Source organism: Akebia trifoliata, chromosome 4, assembly GCF_017979445.1.
Source record: "Akebia trifoliata isolate Shusen 1 chromosome 4, ASM1797944v1, whole genome shotgun sequence".
Taxonomy (NCBI): domain Eukaryota; kingdom Viridiplantae; phylum Streptophyta; class Magnoliopsida; order Ranunculales; family Lardizabalaceae; genus Akebia; species Akebia trifoliata.
Genome location: NC_141378.1, coordinates 44,952,003 through 44,976,340, shown reverse-complemented (window position 1 = coordinate 44,976,340; position 24,338 = coordinate 44,952,003). Strand labels below are relative to the sequence as shown.

General features: G+C 35.2%; 3 protein-coding genes across 5 annotated transcripts; 2 read left to right on the top strand and 1 right to left on the bottom strand.

Moving 5' to 3' along the window:
- Positions 1-859: 859 nt before the first annotated feature.
- On the top strand, positions 860-4,572 carry LOC147405230 (tubulin beta-1 chain-like). Its single transcript, XM_086441460.1, has 3 exons — positions 860-1,323; positions 3,026-3,295; positions 3,699-4,572. Exons 1-3 carry the CDS (start codon positions 927-929, stop codon positions 4,379-4,381), a joined length of 1,350 nt encoding a protein of 449 aa, XP_086297586.1. The 5' UTR covers positions 860-926; the 3' UTR covers positions 4,382-4,572.
- A 1,752-nt stretch (positions 4,573-6,324) lies between these two features.
- Positions 6,325-17,569, bottom strand: LOC147405229 (E3 ubiquitin ligase BIG BROTHER-related-like). The gene is made up of 7 exons (XM_086441461.1): positions 17,195-17,569; positions 15,196-15,490; positions 15,050-15,090; positions 9,726-9,758; positions 9,518-9,639; positions 9,334-9,442; positions 6,325-6,783 (listed from the first exon to the last, which is right to left on the bottom strand). The coding sequence occupies exons 1-7, from the start codon at positions 17,375-17,377 to the stop codon at positions 6,736-6,738; spliced, it is 831 nt and encodes a 276-aa protein (XP_086297587.1). The 5' UTR covers positions 17,378-17,569; the 3' UTR covers positions 6,325-6,735.
- Positions 17,570-20,368: 2,799 nt separating this feature from the next.
- On the top strand, positions 20,369-23,710 carry LOC147405228 (uncharacterized). 3 transcript variants are annotated; one of them, XM_086441459.1, is made up of 5 exons: positions 20,369-20,521; positions 20,839-21,098; positions 21,176-21,218; positions 23,141-23,285; positions 23,405-23,710. In XM_086441459.1, exons 2-4 carry the CDS (start codon positions 20,847-20,849, stop codon positions 23,260-23,262), a joined length of 417 nt encoding a protein of 138 aa, XP_086297585.1. In that variant the 5' UTR covers positions 20,369-20,521; positions 20,839-20,846; the 3' UTR covers positions 23,263-23,285; positions 23,405-23,710. The 3 variants fall into 3 exon arrangements, with proteins under 3 accessions (XP_086297585.1, XP_086297583.1, XP_086297584.1); XM_086441457.1 differs by having other exon boundaries at positions 23,376-23,710; XM_086441458.1 differs by lacking the exon at positions 20,369-20,521 and adding an exon at positions 20,528-20,669 and having other exon boundaries at positions 23,376-23,710.
- Positions 23,711-24,338: the final 628 nt, after the last annotated feature.

The window sequence follows — 24,338 nt, the reverse complement described above, 5'->3', positions numbered from 1 at the left end:
CAGATCAGTATTGCTCCAATACTGATCCAATTTTTTTATAAACATGCACCTGATCCGACTGGATCAATGAATATGTGAATCGAGTCCGATCTGTTTCATTTCATCATTTATTCGAAAACCAATCTGATTCGAAATCATGCCTTATTTCCAAATTACCAATGCTCAAATAATTTAAAAAATTTACTTTCTATCTACAAATATATTTATAGAGAAAAATCAAAAAGATTAAAATATTTTATCTACATGTATTTATATGAAAATAAGAAAAAAAATATATTAAAATATATTTGAATCAGATTTTTTCATAGAGTGAATTAGGGTATATCCAAATCTGATTATTCATATTTTTTTTTATCAGATTGATTCGAACCGATTCAGGCATCAAGTATATTTCAGATGTGTATTGATTTTCAACTGTCCCCCTATAACACATGACCCCAAGGCACTCATCACAGAATCGTAGATCACTTACATCAACATACGCACAACCATACATATCTTTTCTGTATCTCGAGGCAAATGATCCACGGTCATGTGATGGGGCGTATCTCAGAGAGGAGGGGCGTATACCATGTGCTAACTAATGCCGTAACCTAATGGCGGGGTATGGTACGGTGTATACCAGGTGCTAACTAACGCCGTAACTTAACGGCACTCAAAATACTGTTGTCCGTATATTCCCGCTTCCCTTAGCTTCAAAGTCCCCTCCTTTTGTGGTCCTGAGGTGGGCACTATCCCTAAATATTTATCGTTGATATTTCCTCGAGATTAGAAAATAAGATCATCCAACTGTCTGAAAAATAGGCAAACGTTTTCCTAAGGACGACATTACCATTTTCTCCTATATATCCGCTCCTCCTCTAAACCGATGTACTCGGACACAGGAGGAACGAACAAGTTCGAAACCCTAACTACAAATCTCGAAAATGCGAGAAATCCTTCATGTTCAAGGAGGCCAATGTGGAAACCAGATCGGTGCGAAGTTCTGGGAAGTGATCTGTGATGAACATGGAATCGATCCAACAGGAAGATACAAAGGTGGAGCGTCAGATCTGCAACTTGAGAGGATCAATGTGTACTACAACGAAGCTTCTGGTGGAAGATACGTTCCGAGAGCTGTTCTTATGGATCTGGAACCAGGAACGATGGATAGTATCAGATCTGGACCGTTTGGTCAGATCTTTCGTCCTGATAATTTTGTTTTCGGGCAATCTGGCGCTGGAAACAATTGGGCGAAAGGTCATTATACTGAAGGAGCTGAGTTGATCGATTCAGTTCTTGATGTTGTTCGAAAAGAGGCGGAAAATTGTGATTGTCTGCAAGGTTAGATCTGGTTTAATATATGTTTCTCTGTTTCAATTTTGTGATATTTTGATTGTTTATGTTTGAATTTTTTTATTTAGTTATATTAATTGAATCCTATGCGAATTGGGGAAGGATATGAGATCTGCAAGAGTTTTACTTCTCGGATCTAGATCTAGGAAGATCTTTGATTCTTATTAAAATGTTGTAATCTTGGAAGTGTAGCATTTCGGGTTTTCTTTGATGCTTCTATGATCTATATTTAAATTTAAATCTTGAGATAAATTTTTGATAACTCAATTAGAATGAAGATATTCATAGTTTTATTTTATTATTTCTTGATATTTCAGTAATCTGTTGTAGGATATTTTTTTTTCTATCTTGATTTGTTGATACTCTTTCTGATATGCTTCGAATGTAATTGCTAGAGAGGGAAGCAAAAATGAGTGAGATTATTTCCAAATGTCAATTAAAAAAAAATAATATTACTTAATCTTCCCAATAAAGAAGCAATGTGAATCATAATTAAAATTTTCCTCATTGCATTTGCAAGTTTAGATCTGGTTTAATATCTGTTTTTCTCTTCCAATTCTGGGATATTTTGATAATTTCTGTTTGAATTTTATGCTTATTTTGTTATATTATATTAAGTTGATCTGATGAGAATTGGGGAAGCATATGAAATCTACAAGAGTTTTTCTTATCCGATCTAGATCTATGAAGAGGTTTTATCAGATCTTTGATTCTTATTAAAATGTACAAATATTGGAAGCATAGCATTTTGGGATTTCTTGGATGCTTGTATGATCTATATTTAAATTTAAATCGTGAGATAACCTTCTAGTAATTCAATTAAAATGAATATATTTATAGTTTTATTTTATTTTAGTTTATTATTTCTTGATGTTTCAATAATTTTTTTAGGATCTCTTCTATGCTGATTTGTTGATGCTCCTTCTGATAGTTTATAACCTTATTTTGTTCTTCTTACATGCTCTTTTTATTCCTAAACAACAAATCGTTCGTAGAGAATATAGTAGTAACAAAATGCTTTGAGAGTCTAAGGTGAGATGAGAGTCTTGGTAGAAATGGAGAGATTTAGGAAAGAGTCCTACTAACCTTACTAAGTAAGGATTTCACCCTTACCAAAGGTCCTTGGGCTCACTTTTTGGCATCCAAAAACATGATCTGATGATTTAAGGTTGTAGAGACAAAATTATATGAACTTTTGAAAAGAAAATTTTCAAAAAAGTATTGGTTTCAAAACCTTGGATCAAGCCCAAAAAATATTGTTTTTTGAACCTTTTTTTTGGATATGAGTTTTTGGATGCAATTTAGAGAGCTGTGGTGTAGGATTGTTAATGTGGTAATCCATTTGAGCAAAGCAGCTCTAGGAAGGCTTAACATCTTTACTAAGCTAGCAAGGAAAATGTTTTCCTTAAGCAAATGCGGTTATGTTATTTTCATAAATTATTGAACGAAGATTACATAGGAATCTTGATTTTAGGATGATATGGACGGGGAATCAGATAGCACACAAGTGAGTTCTTAGTTGCAGAGTATAAGAGCATAACCTGTCAGTTTGCTCCACTAACAGACATGAAAATTGAATAAGCTATTTGTACTCTCTTTGTTTGATTTTCTTCCTCTGATTGACACTTTTTAAATTTCAAATTGTGTCAAACTGATCAGGTTTACTATGTTTACTCTCTACTTTTGTCAGGTTTTCAGGTATGTCACTCTCTTGGAGGAGGGACTGGTTCTGGTATGGGAACCCTACTGATATCAAAGATGAGAGAAGAGTACCCAGACAGGATGATGCTTACCTTTTCCGTCTTCCCCTCTCCCAAGGTATCTGACACAGTTGTTGAACCTTACAACGCCACTCTCTCTGTTCACCAGTTGGTGGAGAATGCAGATGAATGTATGGTCCTTGACAATGAAGCACTCTACGACATCTGCTTCAGGACCCTTAAGCTAAGCACCCCTAGCTGTAAGTATCATATGGTATCAGTCATGGTTTTAAATCTCATTTGAGATTGAGATTACTCGCCCTAGTCATCTCAGTATCATTCAACAACGAGATGGGTTTACATGGTGTCTCAGACTTCACACTGTCTTGTGGGATAAACGAGATGACTTGGATGATATTTTGTAAATCTTGGCCGAGTCAGCAAAACTCATCTAAGTCAACCGAGATTTGTATATATATATATATATATATATTTTTTTTTTTTCATTTAGAATTTTATTTAATGGTTTATCTTGTCTGAGACAACTTGCTCCCATCCATCGACAGGACAAGATGTCTAACCGAGTTTTGAAACCATGGTATCATCACCACAATGAAATTAAAAATAATAATTAAAGCCTTACTTATACTACTGTTGTTGCAGTTGGGGACCTGAACCACTTGATCTCAGCGACCATGAGTGGGGTGACGTGCTGCCTAAGGTTCCCTGGGCAGCTTAACTCAGACCTGAGGAAGCTGGCGGTTAACCTCATACCGTTCCCGCGTCTCCACTTCTTTATGGTGGGATTTGCTCCACTCACAGCCCGTGGGTCGCAGCAGTACATCTCCCTAACCGTGCCAGAGCTGACCCAGCAAATGTGGGACACCAAGAACATGATGTGTGCAGCAGATCCCCGTCACGGTCGGTACCTCACCGCCTCAGCCATGTTCAGGGGAAAGATGAGCACAAAGGAGGTGGATGAGCAGATGTTGAATGTTCAGAACAAGAACTCTTCCTACTTTGTGGAGTGGATCCCAAACAATGTGAAATCAAGTGTGTGTGACATTGCGCCAACTGGGCTGACAATGGCATCGACGTTTGTGGGTAACTCAACATCGATTCAGGAGATGTTCAGGAGGGTGAGTGAGCAGTTCACGGCCATGTTCAGGCGCAAAGCCTTTTTACACTGGTACACAGGGGAAGGAATGGACGAGATGGAGTTCACAGAGGCAGAGAGCAACATGAACGACTTGGTTTCTGAGTACCAGCAGTACCAGGATGCCACTGCTGATGATGAAGAGGAGGAGGGATATGAGGATGAGGGTGTTGAAGAAAATTACAACTGAATGGAAAAACAGAATAGGATATCTCACTTATCTACCATGTGAGTGAATCGTGTCGCTCTCTATCTATTATGCGGTTGTTTGTGCCTTTTTCCACCATGTCTTATTCAGTTCCTGTTGTTCTATTTTCTGTTCTTATAAGCGAATATTATTGTTGGTTTGCTTTCATGAATGCTTCAAGTGGTTCAATTTTATTCTTGTGGGTTGCTCTGGGTGTTTATTTAAGGAGGAGAGCTGAGCCCCACTGGATCTCATATATTTGTGTCATGAAAACAGAGTGGGCATATTATTTCTCCCTGAGGAATGTGGTTCTAATAGAAAAAGATATAATGGGTTCATGTCTCGATTCTCAAAAAAAAAGTATTGGAGGAGTGATTATTGAACAAATGTTCAGAAGAAATAGGTGAGATTTTAAAGGATTGATAATTGATCCGATGTTAGAAGAATCGCTATATATGATTGATATTTGCAATTTATCCAATATTATGATTCATTCTAGGAAGAGAAAAAGATGAGAGGACAACTCCTGGATCGGAATTTGGACTTTTGTGAGTTCTCAACACTTCACCTCCAACACCTATACTTCCAAGCAGGAGATGTCATGAATGGTGAAACATGGCTTCATCTAACATGCCAAACATAAATACAATTTTATGTAAAGGGTGGTTCAATTTTAGTCTTATGGGTTGGTCGTTCCTGGTGTTTTTAGATGAACAAAACGTTCTTTTCCGAAAGGCAAAAGTTTAGGGTTTAGCCAAATCTTGTGCTCTAGCCTCATAGAATCAGGTTCCGCCTTTTTATAATTTTTTTTTTTTGCCTGTTTCCCAAGGTCACTCTGGAATGTTTTTGAGTGTTAAGTCTCAATGAGGTGTTGACTTGCAGGCATTCAAGAGGAAACTTTGGAGACTAGTCCCCTTTGCTATATTTGTTGGGGGCTGTGGCTGTGGCACGAAAGGAATTTTAGGGTATTTGAGGATAAACGGCCGTTGAGATCACGAGATAATCATTGATTTCTGGGGTCTTAACTCTTTTAAGTCCCAATGGAGTTTGATTTTTATTGAAGCAAATGGGATTTTTCTTCGAGGATCTTTTGGGGATGTGGGATTGGTTTGTAAGCATATGGGAAGCTCTTGATTGTTGTCTAATCTTTCTTCATTGTTTTTTTGGTTCAGGTTTGGTCTTCTCTCTCCCCACCCCACCCCATTGAAGTAATTTTTTCTCATTTAAAAATAAAAATAATAAAATACAACAACTAATCTTCTTGACTGGCATGCCGTCTGTAAATTGTTGCTGCAGCCAGAAAGGTCAATCTGTTCAGTAATTTTATCCCAAACATGCAATCATAATAAAAAAGGGGTGGTTTAAAGTGGCACATTACCATATTAAAAAAGGGGCAATTTAGATAGAACGCTCCATAGTTTGGCTTGGCTTGTTTTTTTGGTTTTTTGTTTGTTTCTCGAGAAAGTTCAATAGGGCTATTTCAACAGTTTGAAAACATGGGCATATCAAATATTCGCCAAACTATGGAGTGTTATAGCTCTAACCAAAACCCTTATAATTTTGTTCCAAAAACAGTCATTTTCTACCTCTTGAGTAAACTATTTTCAAGCATCATCCTCCAATCTCAAGAATAAGACAATTTTTTGGAAAATAGAATATGGTAAAATTTCTACTAGAAAAAATCAAAGGCTTATAAAAGGAGGGTTAGGATGCCACTTCTTATGAAAGGGAAGTGATACATCCAATATGGCTGGATATCCATCAACTAGGGACAGAAATGAAGAAGTAAAGGCACATAATTTTCCTTTTCAAATAGTCTTCATTGAAGCATTTGCAGGTTAGGACCATCCGGTGTGGATTGGGATATAGGAGGAGAATGGATATGCTGTGAAGTTCAAACTCACACAATTTCATTTAAGTCTGATGGAAAAAAAATAACAAATATCTCAAGAAAAAAACGAAGAAGGTTGCTTTGTTGATGAATCCATAAAATTGGTGTAATCAAATCAAGCACTTGAATACATATATAATACTTGGCCCACCAACAAATTGATCACAACCATTGATTTGATAGGCCGATTTTAGGATGGGAAGTGATCCCAAAAGAATGCTGATAGAGCATTGTACTACGACAAACAAATAATAATAACATGTTGAACAAGACTTTAGTCTTTGGAGGTACCTATTGATTTGAGCAGAAAAAGGAACATAATAAATATGCGAGTGCCCATGCAGCATGTTTTCCAAGAAAGATGGTGAAAAAGTACCCCCATACAAGAGATATATATATAGCTGTTGTGTTTCACCTGTTTCGAATCAGAATAAATGTAACTTAAAAACAAGATCATACATCACCACTATCTGTTCTCAGAAGAGGAAACCTCAGCATTGCAGACAGGGCAGACCTGCACAATCACAATCACAATCACGTCTTAGTATATATGAGAACAGTTGTTAAATCTGGCTAAAACCAATAAACTTGATGTACTAACCCAGAATACAATACTTAATTTTGGAATAAAAGGCTCGATGAACCAAAGGGCATGGCCTTTCAACAGGATTTGAGACATGGATTTAAGAGGGTATTGATGCAAGACGGTGAGGGAAGAAGGGGAAAACAAACTAAAACACTAAATAATAACCTAATTTTCGTAATTTTCTCTTTCTTAATTTTTCAACCCTAATAAATTTAAATAAAAGACAAACTAAAATTACTAAACTATCTCTAAATATTATACTAAGACCATGGGCAAATAAAACATCAAAACAAGCCCAAAAAACATAAAATTAAAATCCTAAAATAGAAATCAAAATAAAAAAATTAATCTAAAATAACCCCCGAACGATAAAATAATAAATCTAGACTCAAATAAGTGAAAACCTAAATAATTACAAATTTTTTGTCGGAACCCTTAACCATTGACTTGATTTGCGTTCCACATTAGGTATCTAATGGAAATTATCTTTGAGACTCCAATAAAAAATGCAATTTGATAAAGAGAAGCTGCTCTACACCACAAAGGAAGAAAACCGTAAAGGATCACAAAATAATAGTTGGACTACATCGGAATCAAATCATTGGATCCTAAAATTTATGGAGATTTTAACATTCATAAGTGAAAAAAAAAGGAAATAATAGCCAAAAATTTAAATATGTATCATATATAGCAGGTCTCCGACTCTTGGCATCCATATGAGTGTTTTCTTTCTTACTTTCTCTTTCCACTTTTTGGAAAATACTCTATAATGTGAAACTTAAGATAGTGCTTTGGATGGTAATGATGTATCCTCACTTAAGCAATACAGAAGGAAAAGAGAAGAAGAAAAGATTAGTTAACTAGTAGGAATAATAGTCAAATTAAATAAGTTTCCATCTTTCATTTACAATCTCAATTCTTAATCTTCAAATTTTGTGATGTACATACATTTTTCATCATTCGAGTTTACATATTTTTGATAACTAAACTCATTAGTAAAACACCTAATAGTTGTTCTTGGTCTGTTCTTTACAGAAGCCAGCTCCAGCTCCAGAAGCTGGCTTCTAGAAGAAGTAGAAGTCCAGAGCCTGAAAAGCCACATCCAGCAGAAGCTTGTTCGTTATAGAAGCACATAAGCTAGAAATTGATGTTCGTTTGATAGCTTTTTATTGCTGGATTCTTATAAAATGACCAGAATACCCTTAATATTGATAATGCACAAAAAATTAGCAGAATACCTTAACAAATATATAATTGCACTATATATATATAATAAATTTATAAATTTTATAATTCTATTGAAATTTCGATAGGACCTCCTCTTAAAAAAAATATATATGATAAAGAAAATACCTGCATAATATACAATCTAGCATCCACATAAAGATGAAAGGTGTTTTGATAATAAAGTAGTGATGATGAATTGCTTTTGATCTTTGTAGTAAAGATGAAGGGTATTTTGGTAATTTCATTTTATTTTTTAAGGTCAAGTTTGGTTGAAAATTTAATTAAAGAGGTATTTTGGAAAATGAAGGGTATTTTGATAATTTCATTTTATTTTTAAGGTTAAGTTTAGTTGGAAATTTGATTAAAAATTAAGGTATTTTGATAATTGGTAAAGATGAAGGGTATTTTGATAATTTCATTTTATTTTTTAAGGTTAAGTTTGATTGAAAATTTGATTAAAGATGAAGGGTATTTTGATAAATATAAAGGGTATTTTACTTATCTCATTTCATTTTTTAAGATTAAGTTTAGTTAGAAATTTGATTAAAGATTAAGGGTATTTTGGTAATTACGCTTGAACCGTTTTATGTTTTTGGCTTCCAACAAAAGCCATTTGAAGAAGCCCTCTTGGGCGACTTCTTTTAGGAGCTAATTTTAGGCTTCAATTGAAACCTACAGGAGTAAAAAAAGCCCAAACGAACATCATTTATCTGGCTTTTTTGGCTTAAAAGCTAAAAAAGCGAAAAAAGCTGGCTCCTGAAACTGAAAAGAACAGAGCAGTGTCCAAGGCTCAAGAAAAAAACTGCAAACAAGTAATCATTGTTTTTTTTGGAAACGTGCCACATCATTTTACTCGATTGGTTATGATTCAGTTTGAATCAAAGGATTCAACTTATAAATCATAGGTCTTTAATAACACTCATGAATGGAGCATGTAGCAAGTAATCAAAATTTGTAATTTCTAATCCGGGAAGAAAAGGACATCGGGCATAATAATGGGAGCACGTCTAAAGGAAAAAGCCTTCCAAGTTTCATCTACTCTTGAACGATAAAAATACCTCCAGCTAAGGAGGATGTTAAAACATTAAAAAAGACAACCAAAAACCTAGACAGGTAAGAAATTTTACCAGATCACGTCCTAAATGCTGGAGAAAGTAAAAAAGTTCAAATGTTAAGCAAAAAATTAGGATCCCCTTTATCATGGAATAAAAGAAAAATAAGTATACTTTCCACCACAGAATACAACAATACCTTGTTTATTTGAAGCCAGTTGTTTATGCACTCACAATGGTAAGAGTGCTTGCATGAAAGCACGGTCAGGGTATCACCATCCTCATAGTCCAGACGGCAAATAACACATCTGTAACATACCCATATAAATTCCTCCATCACACACCACTACAAATCATTGAAAATGAGGACATTAGGTACTTACTGATCAGTGCTGCCATCCTGGTTGCTTTCTGTTTTGTAATTAACTAAAGGCAAAGAGGCAATTGTATCAGCAGAAAGTCCTCGACTCTCAGTTCCTACCACTTCACCCAAGGCAAGCAATTCCTGTAATAATAATAGATCCCTTCTTCATAAAGTAAACTAAAATAAAGAACCTCTTCCAAGGGACCAATAACCAAATTTTAGTGTACCTCATATGAAAGTTCATCAACCTCCCATGCATCCTGAAGACACAATAAGTGACACAAATATATTACCGCATTGAATAAAGAAATCACATACTAACTATAATATGGAGGAATTCAAGAATCCAGCAGCGTCACACTCATGTCCTTTTAGTCTGCCAAGTTGCAGGAGCACTAAGATAGTGCTTACAGAACATAAGTAGATATCAAAGTCGCCGACTTTTTCTAAAAATCATGTTTAAATCGCCGATTGTTGCTATTTAAACAAAAAAAAATGTGATTTTTTTTTTTTTCAGAACAAGCTATTTTAACAAAGACCAATAGGATTTAATGATATAAATGATCACATCATTTAGTAGAAAAAATATATTGTCGTAACACTACTTCCATTTTTTCATTTTTTTTCCAACTTTTTCCCTTGCCAACTTTTTCCTGAACCCCGACTTGGTGACTATGCATAAGAATAAAGGTGTATTAGAGCCTCCTTTATTTGCAAGCAGTGAAACATAGCAAAATAAGATGATCTCTCCATTATGTGTAAAAAATTCCTTCTCCAAGATTTGGAAGACATGGTTGAGGCAATTGCTGTGAATTACTGGCTCATGTTCAACCTCATAAAGAACCAAAAAATCATCCGGAGAAGTTCAAAGAGAATGAAGGTAGCATTGTTCCAAGAAAAGATGGTCAGCCCACATCTCTTGCAGTCGATGTTGACTATCAGGTTTGCATTGGGTCCAACTGCAAATTTTGAGCTCTATGGTTACCATAGACTAACACTCAATTTCTTTCTCATCCTCCTGCAGATATGTAGCCAAGCACTTCAACTGATAGAGCTCTTGGATTGCTAATAGAGAGGTTGATAACCAGTCACCAATAACCTAGGTAACTTCACACACTTTTTGATTCTTACTAGCAATGACCATATATTACACTGTTGACAATTGCATATAGAAAGTTCTCTTAGAAATGGATAATCTTTCTGATTGCAATAATTTCCTATTTCCCAAGTCCTGTAGTTTTACCTGTTTTGTAGTTTATCAATGAACGTTATTGTGGTTTCAAGATTTTATTGAAATGAATCTGGTTAAAGGTTATAGAATCAGATGAAGAGTCATCAACATTGGAGTATTTTCTTCCTTCAATATGTAACCACAAGGAGGGTCGTAGTGGCTCTACTACTGTGTTTTTGCATGGACCACTGTCCACACTGTCTCACTTCGACTCCCATTTAACAAATGATGGTGCAAAACCTAGAGCGTGTAGTGAAAACAAACTTGCACTGCCCTATACGCTTGAGCTGCAATGACAGAAACATTCAGCTTAGTATGCCTCGTTTATGAGGAGGTCGGCCTAAGGTCACCCAAGCTGCACATTACTCATGCTAAGCCTGACTCGGAATAGATTGGGTTGAACACATTCTTTTTAATATATATATAGAGAGAGAGAGAGTCCGTCTATACATACTCCCTACTTATATTCCCTTTCTTTACACCAAATCTCCACCATTAATAGAAGATAGTTCACGGTTCAAAAACTGCTGACGTGGCAACTCAGTTAGAAAAAATTTATACGACTTGGCTTGATCCAAGTCATTACTTTAATTAAATTTGTATCCCTATCCTTACTTTAATTGAAGGCAACAGCCAACCAATGTAAGTCTCTTCTCTTTCCATATTTTTCTCAGTGAAAATAAAAGGATGCCATGATCACACCTCCATCTAGCATCCAAAATCTGATATAGGATGCCACGGCAATGTAGAACACAAAATTTGAAGAATTATCATAAACAACAATAACAATAATAAAAATAATAATAGTAATAATGAAAGTCTAGGATCAAGCTAAAAAACAAAAAAGTTTTTATTTATTTATTATTTTTAAATCAGATCAAGACCATGGAATTCATAGGGCTATGGTGTCATTCGGCCAACATGTAGCCCAACAGCCCTTTTTGGAAGTTAGTCACAAACTCTATGAAATCCGAGTTTTTTTGGATCTGAGTCATGAACTATATGAAATCTGGGTTTTTTAGGAAGGTAGTCACGAAACTCTATGAGCTCTATGAAGTTTGTCACCACAGCCCTTATTTGATCTGAGTTTTTTCTATAAAATCTAGAGGGCTGTGGTATTGGACTGCTAATGTGGTAATCCATCTGACCAAACCGACCCTTCGTAAGGCTTAAATGCTTACTGTGTAATCACGTGGGCTATGATCTAATTTGGCTATCACGTGGGCCCAACAGCCCCTTTTAAGAAGTTTGTGACAAAATCAGGCTAATTTAGAAGGGTCCACTAATGTCATTGAAACATCTTTGACATTGATTTTTATTAAAAATATATAATTTATTATTTTCACTAATATCCAATATTTGATGAGCTCCCTTCAAATTGCATTAATTGGGTATTCTAACTCCATGATATTTTGATTTAGATCTGTAAAAATCATTCTATAAGTGATACATAGATATTGGTAATTGATTTGATCATTCATATAAGAAATCAATAAAAGATAGGTTGATTAGGAAAGTGGACCCTATTGGTGTGCTTTTAAGGAAAGACATCTAACTGTTGTATACTAATGAGATGGCAAGGTTGAACCCTATGGTGACGTGTCTAACTTAAATGCTTAGCATGGATTTTAATAGGGAGAGAATCCAAAGGAGAAGTTTTATTGCACCCATCTTTTCCGCTATTTAACCGCCTAGAGCAGAGCCAATTAAAGGAAAAAAATGAAGACAAAAACTTGCCATGTCAGCATAAAGATTGTCCATTGATGTTGCTGGGCAAACGACATGGATTCAGAGTAAAAGAAAGGAGTACGTATAGACGGACTCATATATATATATATATGTGTGTGTGTGTGTGTGTGTGTGTGTGTGTGTGTATGTGGGAAATGTTAACGTCCAAAACCTCACGGGGACATAATAAATGCTTGCTTACCTAATAAATGCAAAGGGAAATTTAGTCTTTTGATTTAAATGCCTTTTCTGTAGTAAATGTTTTGGCAATCAATGCCAATATAATAAATGCATTTATTACGGGCATAATAAACGTATTTCTTATGTAAAAGACTAACATACCCTTGTCTATTTCACTAAAAGACAAAATGAGGAAACATATCATTGGGAAAAATACAGGGAGAATGTTAACGTCCCCACAAGGCCTTGGATGTTAGCATTCCCTTATATATATATATATATAGAGAGAGAGAGAGAGAGAGAGAGAGTTTTAGTCCAGGGAAAAAGAACCAGAAGGTGTGGTACACACATACGAACAAAAAAAACAAAAAAAAAAACTAGAAGGTATGTCTCCCTACTCCATCCCCATGGACACAATAACCACATGCTTGATATGATTCCCATTTGTGTACATATATATATATTAGTGTGGATCAGTGACTTAGATTCAACTGAGTTTTGGACGATCATATGCCAATCCCGGTCCAATGTCATTGCCTAGTCATATTTGGAACTCCAGCGCGCCTGACACCGATCCCAAATAAAATCAGACAAGCAACTCAGGACCGACTGAGTTTTGAAACCTTGCTTTGGAAGGGTAAAGCATTGTATGTCAAAAATCAATACTTAAGTAGCTAATCGTGTGATTTTGCTCAATTTTTCACATGGGTATTATTTCCCCTAACTACCATGTAGTTACCCACATTTCCTGTTTATATAAAAGTTGCCAATTGATATAGCCAATACTCAAACTATAATTATGTCCGGAGTATCTATACTTATCAAAAGAAAAAAGGTTCAGAGTATCTACACCCAAGCTATAGTAAATGAATTATCCAGCAATGCACTGAATGCAATGTGAAGCCGTGAAGTATAGCTTGAAAATCAAGAGATGGTATTGAGATATGAGTAACTTAGTAAGATTTACAAATTATCAAATGAAGAATGAAATTATGTGAATGACTGATATCAGTCCATCTTAGGTATCATGAGTATAATTTATAATAATCATGCCCCCATGTTACCTATTGTTTGACTTCTATGTTTCTGTATGTGCGATTCTCAATGAAATTACCCCCAATGTCTACACAAACAATGAAGAGTTTGTGCTGAAATAGTTCAGATACGGCCAGAATATATTATGTTTTACAGCTAGATACTCCATAATTCCAACCTAAACAAATCCTTTACCTATAATTAAATGGTGAGATACATTGTGGAAAGAGTTCTTTTGTTGGCTCGAAAATACGAAGCCACATTGTCCTCCAACAAATCAGAAGTATATCATTTTATGACATGCGTCTTTTACACTTTTGCAAATTTGCACAATATAAAGCCAATTTAGGGAAAAACATATTGATACATTAAGCCTGATAAATTTGGGGGTCCAACTCAAAACCAATTGGCAATGAGTGGAGAGGCCCAAGAACTTATTATAAGGAGAGAAACAAGGCAATTTGTGTCCGATGTAGGACTAAACTCAACACGCCCCCACACATGTGGGCAGGACTTGGCCAAAGCAAGTGGAGATATGAACTAGGTGATGTGAAGGAGAGAAAGGCCCGCTCTGATACCATGATAAATTTGGGGGTCCAACTCAAACCAATTGACAATGAGTGGAGAGGCCCAAGAGCTTATAAGGAAAGAAACAAGGCAATTTGTGTCCAATGTGGGACTAAACTCAACAAAGCCAATCCACAAAGTAGTTAGAAGAACATAATTCTCAAAAAAAAAAAAAATCTAAAATTTGGGAATCCTCTTTGTACGCTCAGACCTAGAAAAATGAGCTTAAGATTCTAGAAAACCGTATCATGGTGCTAGTGTTAAACTGGCCTTTAAATCACATTATACATACTGAGGTTGCTCCACTTCCTATCAAAATTTCACCCATCTATCGAAAGATACAGATAAAATTATCCAGTAATACATTAGGAATTAAATATGCATTGCTATATCCTAATAATGGTCCCAAAAGATAGTAAGATATGAACTTGAATAGCATTACCAAAATAACAACCAGATAGGAAACAAATGGAATTTATGATCAGCTTTCAAATTCAATGGGTCGTATCTCATTTCTGAATATAGATCCAAGAGCAGTTGTAACTTCTGAGCAAGAATTAAGCCACTAAAACATGAATAATTCAAACACATCGCAAGCAGGAAATTAACACGAGCCATGGTAACTGAACATGATAATGACATTAATACACAAGAAAGGCCCCCACATATACTCAAAATAAAGTTCTATTAATTCAGATCATTTAAGAATATCTTATATTAAGAGTCAAGACTCCATTTGCTAATTTTTGACGTTATTTAAGCTGCAAAAGGAACTAGTGATAGAATAAAATCAGAGACAAGCATGAATACCTGAGAATTACTATCATGATCATCAGTATCTTCTGGTTCCCCTATAATCATAACAAGTTATTAGAAAATATAATAAATGGGTAACTCACAAGGGAAAGAAAGCAAGATGAGAAACTACTTCGATGGACCAATTTCAACCAACTCACAATCATTAATCCCTGCAAGGGCCATCAAATGAGCAGCCATTTCTCGCTCTTCAGCATCCAGGAGAGCTCTTGCATAGGCCTCATCACTATTAAAAGCCGATCGTTGAAGTCCAGAAACCTGGTTATTATCTGTAGCCTCAAGATGTGCATGAATATCAAATGCATCTTCATCAGCATCATCATTATCATCATCATTTGGATCATCGATATAATCTTCGTACACAAAACTACCAGTCTCTGAACTTCCATAATCACTCACTGCACCATTCAAGGCCAGCATCATATATGCCCTCTCCTAAATTCACATCCAAACACACCCAATTAATTTCCAATCCACTATGAATCCAAAAAATCGAAACTTTCTGATATAATTAAAAACAAATGAAGGTAGGTCTAGTGTGAAATTTTTAAAACCCTAAAAAGAACATATACATGAAAAGTAAGTAATTCAATCAAAATACAACAAAACTTAGTGGAATTAGAATTAAGAACTGGAGATCTGAACTTTTGCAGATTGAACCTGTTCTTGGAACCTCTAATTTCCAATCAACTATGAATAAGAAATCACTACTTTCAGATACAATTACAAACAAATGAAGGTCTAGGTGTGAAATTTTTGAAACCCTAGATAAAACATACGCATGAAAAGTAAATCATTCAATCAAAATCCCAAGAAACGAAGTCGAAATGGAATTAAAAACTAGAGATTTGAACTTTTGCAGATTGAACCTCTTCTTCTGCTTTTTTTTTGATAGGTAGATTGAACCTGTTCTTGTAACCTCTAATTTCCAATCCCCTATGAATAATAAAAAATCGCAACTTTCAGATATAATTAAGAACAAACGAAGGTTTAGGTGTGAAATTTCAAATATTTGAAACCCTAAATAGAACATATATGTGAAAATTAAAGAATCCAATCAAAATCCAATAAAACCAAGTCCAGTTAGAATAAAAAGACTAGAGATTTGAACTTTTGCAGATTGAACCTGTTCTTGTAACCTCTAATTTCCAATCCAATATGATTATAAAAAAAAAACACAACTTTCAGATATAATTAAGAACAAATGAAGGTCTAGGTGTGAAAATTTTGAAACCCAAGATAGAACATATATTCAATCAAAATCCAACAAAACTTGGTCGATTTAGAATTAAAAACTAGAAATTTGAACTTTTGCAGATTGAACCTGTTCTTGTTACCTTTAATTCCCAATCCACTATGAATAAAAAAAATCGCAACTTTCAGATATAATTAAGAACAAACGAAGGTTTAGGTGTGAAATTTCAAATATTTGAAACCCTAAATAGAATATATATATGAAAATTAAAGAATCCAATAAAACCGAGTCCAATTAGAATAAAAAGGCTAGAGATTTGAACTTTTGCAGATTGAACCTGTTCTTGTAACCTCTAATTTCCAATCCAATATGATTATAAAAAAAAAAAACGCAACTTTCAGATATAATTAAGAACAAATGAAGGTCTAGGTGTGAAATTTTTGAAACCGAAGATAGAACATATATTCAATCAAAATCCAACAAAACTTGGTCGAATTAAGAATTTAAAAACTACATATTTGAACTTTTACAGATTGAACCTGCTCTTGCAACCTCTAATTTCCAATCCAATATGATTTTAAAAAAACGCAACTTCCAGATATAATTAAGAACAAGTGAAGGTCTAGGTGTGAAATTTTTGAAACCCAAGATAGAACATGTATTCAATCAAAATCCAACAAAACTTAGTCGAATTAGAATTAAAAACTAGATATTTGAACTTTTGCAGATTGAACTGTTCTTGTAGCCTCTAATTTCTAATCCACTATGAATAAAAATAATCGCAACTTTCAGATATAATTAAGAACAAATGAAGGTCTAGGTGTGAAATTTTTGAAACCCTAAATAGAACATATACGTGAAAAGTAAATAATTCAATCAAAATCCAACAAAACTGAGTCCAATTAGAATTAAAAACTAAAGATTTAAACTTTTGCAGATTGAACCTGTTCCTGCAACCTCCGAGCGAGAGCGAGGTCGGCATCGACTTGGCTAAGGCTCGTGAATGGAGTTCTCGAAGACTGCCGAGACGGAGCCAAATTCGATTCGGTTTCGGGTTCCGTAACGGAATTAGGGTTTTCAGAATCGTTTGCTTTTGATTCTCCGCAAGGTTCTTTCGCGTTCTCCATGGATTCAAGAATCGAAAAATCTAGAAACAAAGAAGAGATCAAAGAGATCGTAATTTAGGGATTCGATCGTACCAGAATTGATCCGAACAGATGAGATAGAAATGATAGAAGAGAAAGGCGACTATCGCGAGATCGATTATTGCCGTTGAGAGTTGAGAGATGATGAATCTGGATTGTGGATCACGGTTTTAAAACCCGGGATTTCGACTCACCGTCCACTACTGATACTTAATTGACTCATTTGAGTCATGGTGTTTCGAACGAGTCAAATCGTTAAAACTTTAAATTAGAGTCCTCATAAAATGGCTCGCCAGGCGGCATACGCAATCGACTCACTTATGTGGACACGTTTGGAAACTATAGATCATTCCACCTCGGGATACATGGATCCCTCGAGATAGACCTTTTTATGGGGAAGTGTTACAACGTATCCCAAGGCAAAAAGATCTAAAATTCTAAACTTGTCACATCAATGAGTCAATTCAGTATGCCACCTAGAAAAGTCAGTCTATCACGGCTCTTTAAATTAAGTGTGCAACTTGGTCAGGTACAAACGAAAAGTGATAGCTTTAAAATGACTTGGTTTGGTTTGGAACAAAGTTATGATTGGATTTTGATTTGAGAAAATAGAGAACCGATCCATTTGATTTGGTTCTCAATGTAAAGTTTGTATAGAATTGAATCAAATCGAAAATCGAGCCTTAATAAATTACTATTTTTTAGAAGTTAAGATATAAATTGATGATTTTTTAAGGATAGATTAATGGTTTATTATATGAAATTTCATGTATATTTTTTTCATTAAAATATGTTACTTGCAAATTATATTTTATAGGACATTGGCAACTCATAGAATTAAACTCAACTAAGCTAAACCAACCTTATTTCAATTTGATTTGGTTTGGTTTTATGAAAAATTTATTTTAATTTTAATTTTTATTTAATAGAATTGACTTACGTTGATTTGATCTGATTTGACTCCAAACGAAGTCAATTTGCACATCTTAATTTAAATGATATCAAGTTTTTTTTAATGGCAAGTTATCTGAACTTACAACTGACTAGGAGGATTGGAAGAGATAGGGCCAAAGTCAAGACATATATCGGTTCCTCCCCCGGGCATATGCAATGCCACACATCACACGCACTGGATAAGTGAGAGTGTCCTTTCACAGGATGCCCGAAGAAATTTACAATTATAGATATAAACAATTTGACGAAATACTGCTCATAAAGGAGAAATGTGTAGTTGAAGACGTCAAGGATGGGAATCCTATGGTAAAGGGGTTATTATGTGTTGGTTCCGGGGGGGGGGGGGGGTATTCAAATGATTTTTGGTCAATTAGGTGAGAGTCAAACTGCATAGGGTTTGCTGTAATGTTCCAAATTAAATTTGGTGCTGAGGCTGATGTTATTTTAGAGCCAACTTTTGACTTTAGAAATTGTTTATAAATATAAAGAAAAAGGTGAAGGATTATTTTCTTTTAATAAAAAGGTAATTTAGACATATACCTCCTAGTTTTGATGAAGGCCAAAATCTCTGGCCTAGTCACTTGTTTTAAAATATTTTTCAAAAGTCCCTCCTATTTTAATAATTTACATATTTTTATCAAAAAAGTATCCATTGTGTGATTATTAGGGATGTATGACATTAGAAGAAAAAAAAAACATGAGCAAGTTGAATACAAGGGTATTCTTGTCTTATTTCAAAAGTTGGGATGGTTTCCAAACGCTACTTTAGAGTGTTTGGTTCCCAAACGCATGTGCTACCCCTATAGTACTTCTCCAACTCCTCTACATAGAACTCAGCTCTAAAACTTTCTTGAGTCTTGGCTTAGTATCTTTTTTGATCACAAAACTTTCTAATCTCATCTTTTATACTTTCATGTTCATTCAAACTTTTTTCTCTGTGTCATGCTTCCTTATGATTAAACTCCTAAGATTCTGAAAAGATCTTCTATTCTAAGTCGTATTTATCTTCTAAGTCGCCTTCATGCTTATTCTTTTAGAAGATGAGTGGTGATTTTCTGACTCCTCCACATGGCATATTCAAAATACTCTCTTGATGTGGCATGTGCTAGAATTATCAAAAAAATATATCGTTCTAGCACATGCCACATCATGAGAGTATTTTGAATATGCCACATCAGGGAGTCAGATTATCACGACTTTTATAAAAATGATCAACATTATCTTTCGTATTTATCTTCCAACTTGACTCCATGCTTAGTCCTTTATAAGGATGATCATTCGGCCAAAGTTGTCTTCAACTAAGTATTATCCATTAGCCACGTATCATACTATCATAGTCCTCTTTCGCACTCGATAGAATTGACACATGATGATCTCGACTAACCTCACTCGTCAATCAAGCCAAATCTTAATCCTTGAAGAGTCGACACATGTAGGTGTTAACTCTTTTTGTTTGTGTTTTTGTGGCTGCTTGGATATCTTTTTATTGGTCCACGTTACTAAGTGTAATTATGCACCTACAGTTTTTTAACTTATTGGAGTTTAATCAAAAGTTGGATAAGTTGACTCGACTTGATTGACTTTCAAGGTGGCTCGATCCAAAAACTCATTGGTTTGAACCAATTCATTGTATTAAATTGGTATTTTAGTTGAGCCAACATGGAAATAGAGAGTCAATTAGAAACTTTATCAAATTATGACTTACAAGCATGGTTTCAAAACTTGTCTGAGATTGAGATGTATTGCTTGAGTCATCTCAATGTCAGGTATCGACAAGACAGACGAACAAATCAATTTTTCGGATGAGATATAAAATCCCATATTCATTTTTCATTTTTTTGAATGAGACGTTTCAAATGTATCGAAAAACTCATCCGAGACAATTTGTCATCTAACATGGATGAGACGAAGCCCAGTTTTAAAACCATGCTTATGAGGTACTATTTAAATATTTGTATGAAAAACGATAAAAAAATATATATATATTAAACATTACTTTAAAAATACTAAAACCTATTCAAAATAGAGAGTTTCTATTGCCACACTAACTTTTACTAATGCCACCCCAAGATGTGTGCTAATTCTTTGGGAACTCCTCTGCGTCTTAAGAGTCTAAATCCTACCTCATACTCCCAACAGCGAAACAACCAAGCGAGTTGATTTTCTAGCGAGGTAAGTGCGTACTTCTTCTTCTTCGTTCATGATTGAAATTAGGTTTTTTTTTACAGATGGATCTTCAATAAAGTAGACTTAAAACCCTAATAAGCACGACAACAAAACCCTAAAATATGTAGTTTCTGGGGTTGTTTATTTTGAGATGGTAAGAATTGGTCTTTTTTAATGAGGGAGAATTCATTAATTCTGGAAATTTGGAATTTTTTTTATAATTTGGAATTCGAGCTCTGATTGAATGATTCAAACCTTTTTCATGGAATCATTTTCGCATTCTTTCTGTACTCTAATTTCTAAATGGAATTTCTGACTAACAGAGAAAGTGATGGAGAGATCTCTTCGTCTCTTCAGAAATTCCTTCAATCTCGTTAGAAGCTTCAGTGCTTCTGCAACTTCTGCGACGACTTCTCCGTCTTCGAGTGCACCAACATCAGTGTCGAAGAAACCAAAGCGTAAGAAGAAGAAGAACCTCATCGAAGTTGCTCAGTTTCTTCCCAATTGGGGAATTGGTTATCAGATGGCTAAGACTCACTGGACTGGAGTTTCCTACCAGATCACCAAGATCAATCTCTACAAGGTCCATGTTTATTTCTCTCTTTTTTTTTTCATGCATTTTTACCTTAATAGGTTTTCTTTTTTGGGTTATTGTTGCAGGATGGTCGGCATGGAAAGGCATGGGGAATAGTTCACAAAGATGGTGAGTTTGGTTTCTGGTTTTTTGGGTTCTAAGTTTCGTATAAAGAGCTGTTAATGATTTATTATATTTGAGTTTTCTGTGTTAATGTTGTTCTTTAGTGTAGAAGTCTTTATACGTACTAAGAGTTCATTAAAGGTTTTAGTCTGGGAATATAAAATCTTAGTGAGCCAAAAAAAGATTGTGGGTTCAAATCCAACTCTCCATTAAAGAGAGACAAAACGTAATCATACACATATGTTAATGAGGGGAGTGTAGATTGGTTAATATGTTTGATTTTCTGATGCAAAGCTTTGGGGTTCAACTCAACCCCATTCCACAAACTTGCACATGAGAGCTGCATTGTGTGAAGGTGACGACTAGCTTAGTTGGTAAAGTCTATGGGTGATAATATGATACACATATGGGTAGGTTATCATTCTCTATATCGACATACCCTAATGGTGGAACGAGTGGTTAGTCACATAAGAAGACCAGTAAGGGTTTCCCCCAATCCTTTCAGGTGATACCTGCGTGGGATGGACAGATTAAGTAGTTTAGGCCCTCAGAGTCTAGCAAGAGATGGACAGAGGATTGTCTATTATCACATGAGGAGCTGGAGAAAGTGGACGAGTTTCTTTAGGAAGCTTGTGTGCATTCCTCTGTGAAATCATTTTGGAAGGAGTTCCATGGCTTTGTGAGGTTGAACATTGTGTAGTTCTCAGTGAATACTAAGGGGTGTACCTCAAGTTAGCGGTATTTCGTCCATTGAGCAAAAACGGGATTTTGTCTTCTACACGTGGACAGTGGAGACCAAGAGGTGGAGATCTTGGAGATTTTGGCTAAAACAGGAGATGCACAAAGATTTGGGCAGTTGGAGCTTTGGAGGAGGGAGGGATTTTTTGTTAAAAAATATGGGGTCAATGTCTTCCCAATTTGCATTTTATTGAGGTCCATGCTAAATTCATTCATATCTCCACTAGCATTAAGTGAGCTAATGACAATACATTGTGATCTGCTCTTATCCAAAAACCGATCTTATGTGCATTCCAATTCACAATACTACAATAGGATAGTAACTCTGCCAAGAGAGACCCAGAGATGTTCTGGTGGTCTAACTTGAGACCGTCCATACCTAAAAACCATGCTAATGGATTCTGCCATAAATTCTTGAATTGATGTCTTTGTTGTTCAAGATGACACTTTTTCACCCTCATTTGCTGAGTTAAAATAAGAATCTTGGTTGGGCAGCACAAAAGCCACTTAGTCATTGGCATTCCCATTGACACTTGGCCATCACGAGATTGCTCGTGTTGACAACAGGCTTTATGTCATTGATTACTTTATTTTGTTCGTAATATTGGATGGGAGAAACCTTCTCTTTCCCAAATATGGTTTGTTGTGCCTCTGGACTGCGCTGAGATATTGTGATCACTTTTGGGTGGATAATTATCATCATTGTTATTGAGTAAGAATTAAGTAAATGGTATTTTTCGTACATGGTGCTCTGAATACTATTTTTGGGAGAATGAGGAAAGCTAGGTTTTCTCTATACCCATTACATACAATCCAGGTTTCATTACGCTTGAGGTTATGTTCTGTTGTTTTCCCAAAATTTATCAAGTGTTAATGTATACTGTGAGAGTTCTTTACACTAAATTGCCGGAGGGTTGCATCAGGTTGGCGCTTAGTGTGGAAATCCACGACCCCCCAACATGAATCCTGACCAGACATTTCACCCAACCCCAAATCTTTGGGTTGAGGCTTTGTCGTTGTTTCCAAACTTCCATGATGGGCTAGGTTCTATATTTATATTTGATCATTTCGATGCCTACTGGATAGTTTAACCTTCAATTTATTTTTGCGCTAGTAATGTTGAGTTGATGGTTTTAAGAATGTATATGCTAGTAATGTTAAGTTGATGGTTTTAAGCATGTATATTGCAGGGGTGCTAGCTGCAGATGCTCCCAAGAAAATAAGTGGGGTTCACAAGCGCTGTTGGAGGTACATCGCAAACTCAAAGAAACCCATAGAGAATACACCAAAACCAGAAGCTCAAGTGGCTTGATTCCTTGTCTTTGGGTTGTGAAGGTGCGACTTTTCCGTTTTATCTGCTTTATTTTCTGTTTTCTCCTGAAAAGAAAACCGTAATTGTTACATTTATCTTTTTTTTTATTGCAGTCTCCTTAGATCAATGTGATTTATTCCAGATTCAGTGGAGATCTGGCGCACTCCACACTCTCTTTTGGAAGCTTGAGCAAGATATAGTAGGTGTTCCCTGTTTTGTAGAAGTTGCAAGCTCATCTTGGGTTTTTTTTTTCACCTCAAAGAGAAGAGTATTTGGTGGGTCCATTGAGATAGTTTTTCCCTTTTTATATAATTGCCTACATGTTCTCAGTAGGAGTAACAGAGTTTTTGCTGTTGCCCCTGGTTATGTGATGATCTTATTTAGTTGCCTGAGATATTGTTTCCAGCATTGGAATGGTTAAGTACAATTCAGATTCTCATTTACAAAATTGGTTTAATATTTCATACAATGTATAAGCTTATTTCTATAATCACTGAAGAAGAAAAGATAATGTCTTTAATAAAATTGGATCGGTTGGGTATTCCATTTTTTCTTAAAAAAATGTTCTAAGATCTGGTGTTCCAAAATTCAAGGACATGCAAAACCCTTGTGCATTATGCTGTTTTATTTTTTATTAAAAAGAAAACAAACCCAATTCGTCGGCCTGAAGCCCACAAATTGAACTTACAAAAATTTGACGGCTTGCCGCCCGCGAATTATGTTGTTGAATTTGAAAATTTTCACGTAGTGACCTCAGTCTCCCTTCAAAGACTTGAGGGATTTAGAAAAAGTCCCCTTTATATTTTTAGTAAATATTCGAGGAATCCTTGTTTTTTCATACTAGTGGTATACCCCTTGGCCTAGGCATCATCTGAAAAACTTGATATGAATGTTTCAAGTGTTTCGAATGTTTCGGTATTGTTTCAATTTTTGAAAAATCCAAAACATTGAGATGACATGAAATTTTAAACCATGCTCTCTAATTCTAATGGTAAAGAAGGGTAGAGTCGGCGATGAAAACGCAAATAAAAAAATCATCCTCAACTTTAGGATGTCAGTTTAAGTCCACCTATATA

Excerpts from the sequence above, each read along its gene's own strand:
- LOC147405229 (XM_086441461.1), bottom strand. The coding sequence starts at position 17,377 with ATGGAGAACGCGAAAGAACCTTGCGGAGAATCAAAAGCAAACGATTCT. Across the intron at positions 15,091-15,195 it reads CCTTGCAGGGATTAATGATT|GGGAACCAGAAGATACTGAT; the intron begins GTGAGTTGGTTG and ends TTATGATTATAG. Across the intron at positions 9,759-15,049 it reads ATCATGATAGTAATTCTCAG|GATGCATGGGAGGTTGATGA; the intron begins GTATTCATGCTT and ends TTGTGTCTTCAG.
- LOC147405230 (XM_086441460.1), top strand. The coding sequence starts at position 927 with ATGCGAGAAATCCTTCATGTTCAAGGAGGCCAATGTGGAAACCAGATC. Across the intron at positions 1,324-3,025 it reads AAATTGTGATTGTCTGCAAG|GTTTTCAGGTATGTCACTCT; the intron begins GTTAGATCTGGT and ends TACTTTTGTCAG. Across the intron at positions 3,296-3,698 it reads TAAGCTAAGCACCCCTAGCT|TTGGGGACCTGAACCACTTG; the intron begins GTAAGTATCATA and ends CTGTTGTTGCAG.
- LOC147405228 (XM_086441459.1), top strand. The coding sequence starts at position 20,847 with ATGGAGAGATCTCTTCGTCTCTTCAGAAATTCCTTCAATCTCGTTAGA. Across the intron at positions 21,099-21,175 it reads CCAAGATCAATCTCTACAAG|GATGGTCGGCATGGAAAGGC; the intron begins GTCCATGTTTAT and ends TTATTGTTGCAG. Across the intron at positions 21,219-23,140 it reads GGGAATAGTTCACAAAGATG|GGGTGCTAGCTGCAGATGCT; the intron begins GTGAGTTTGGTT and ends TGTATATTGCAG.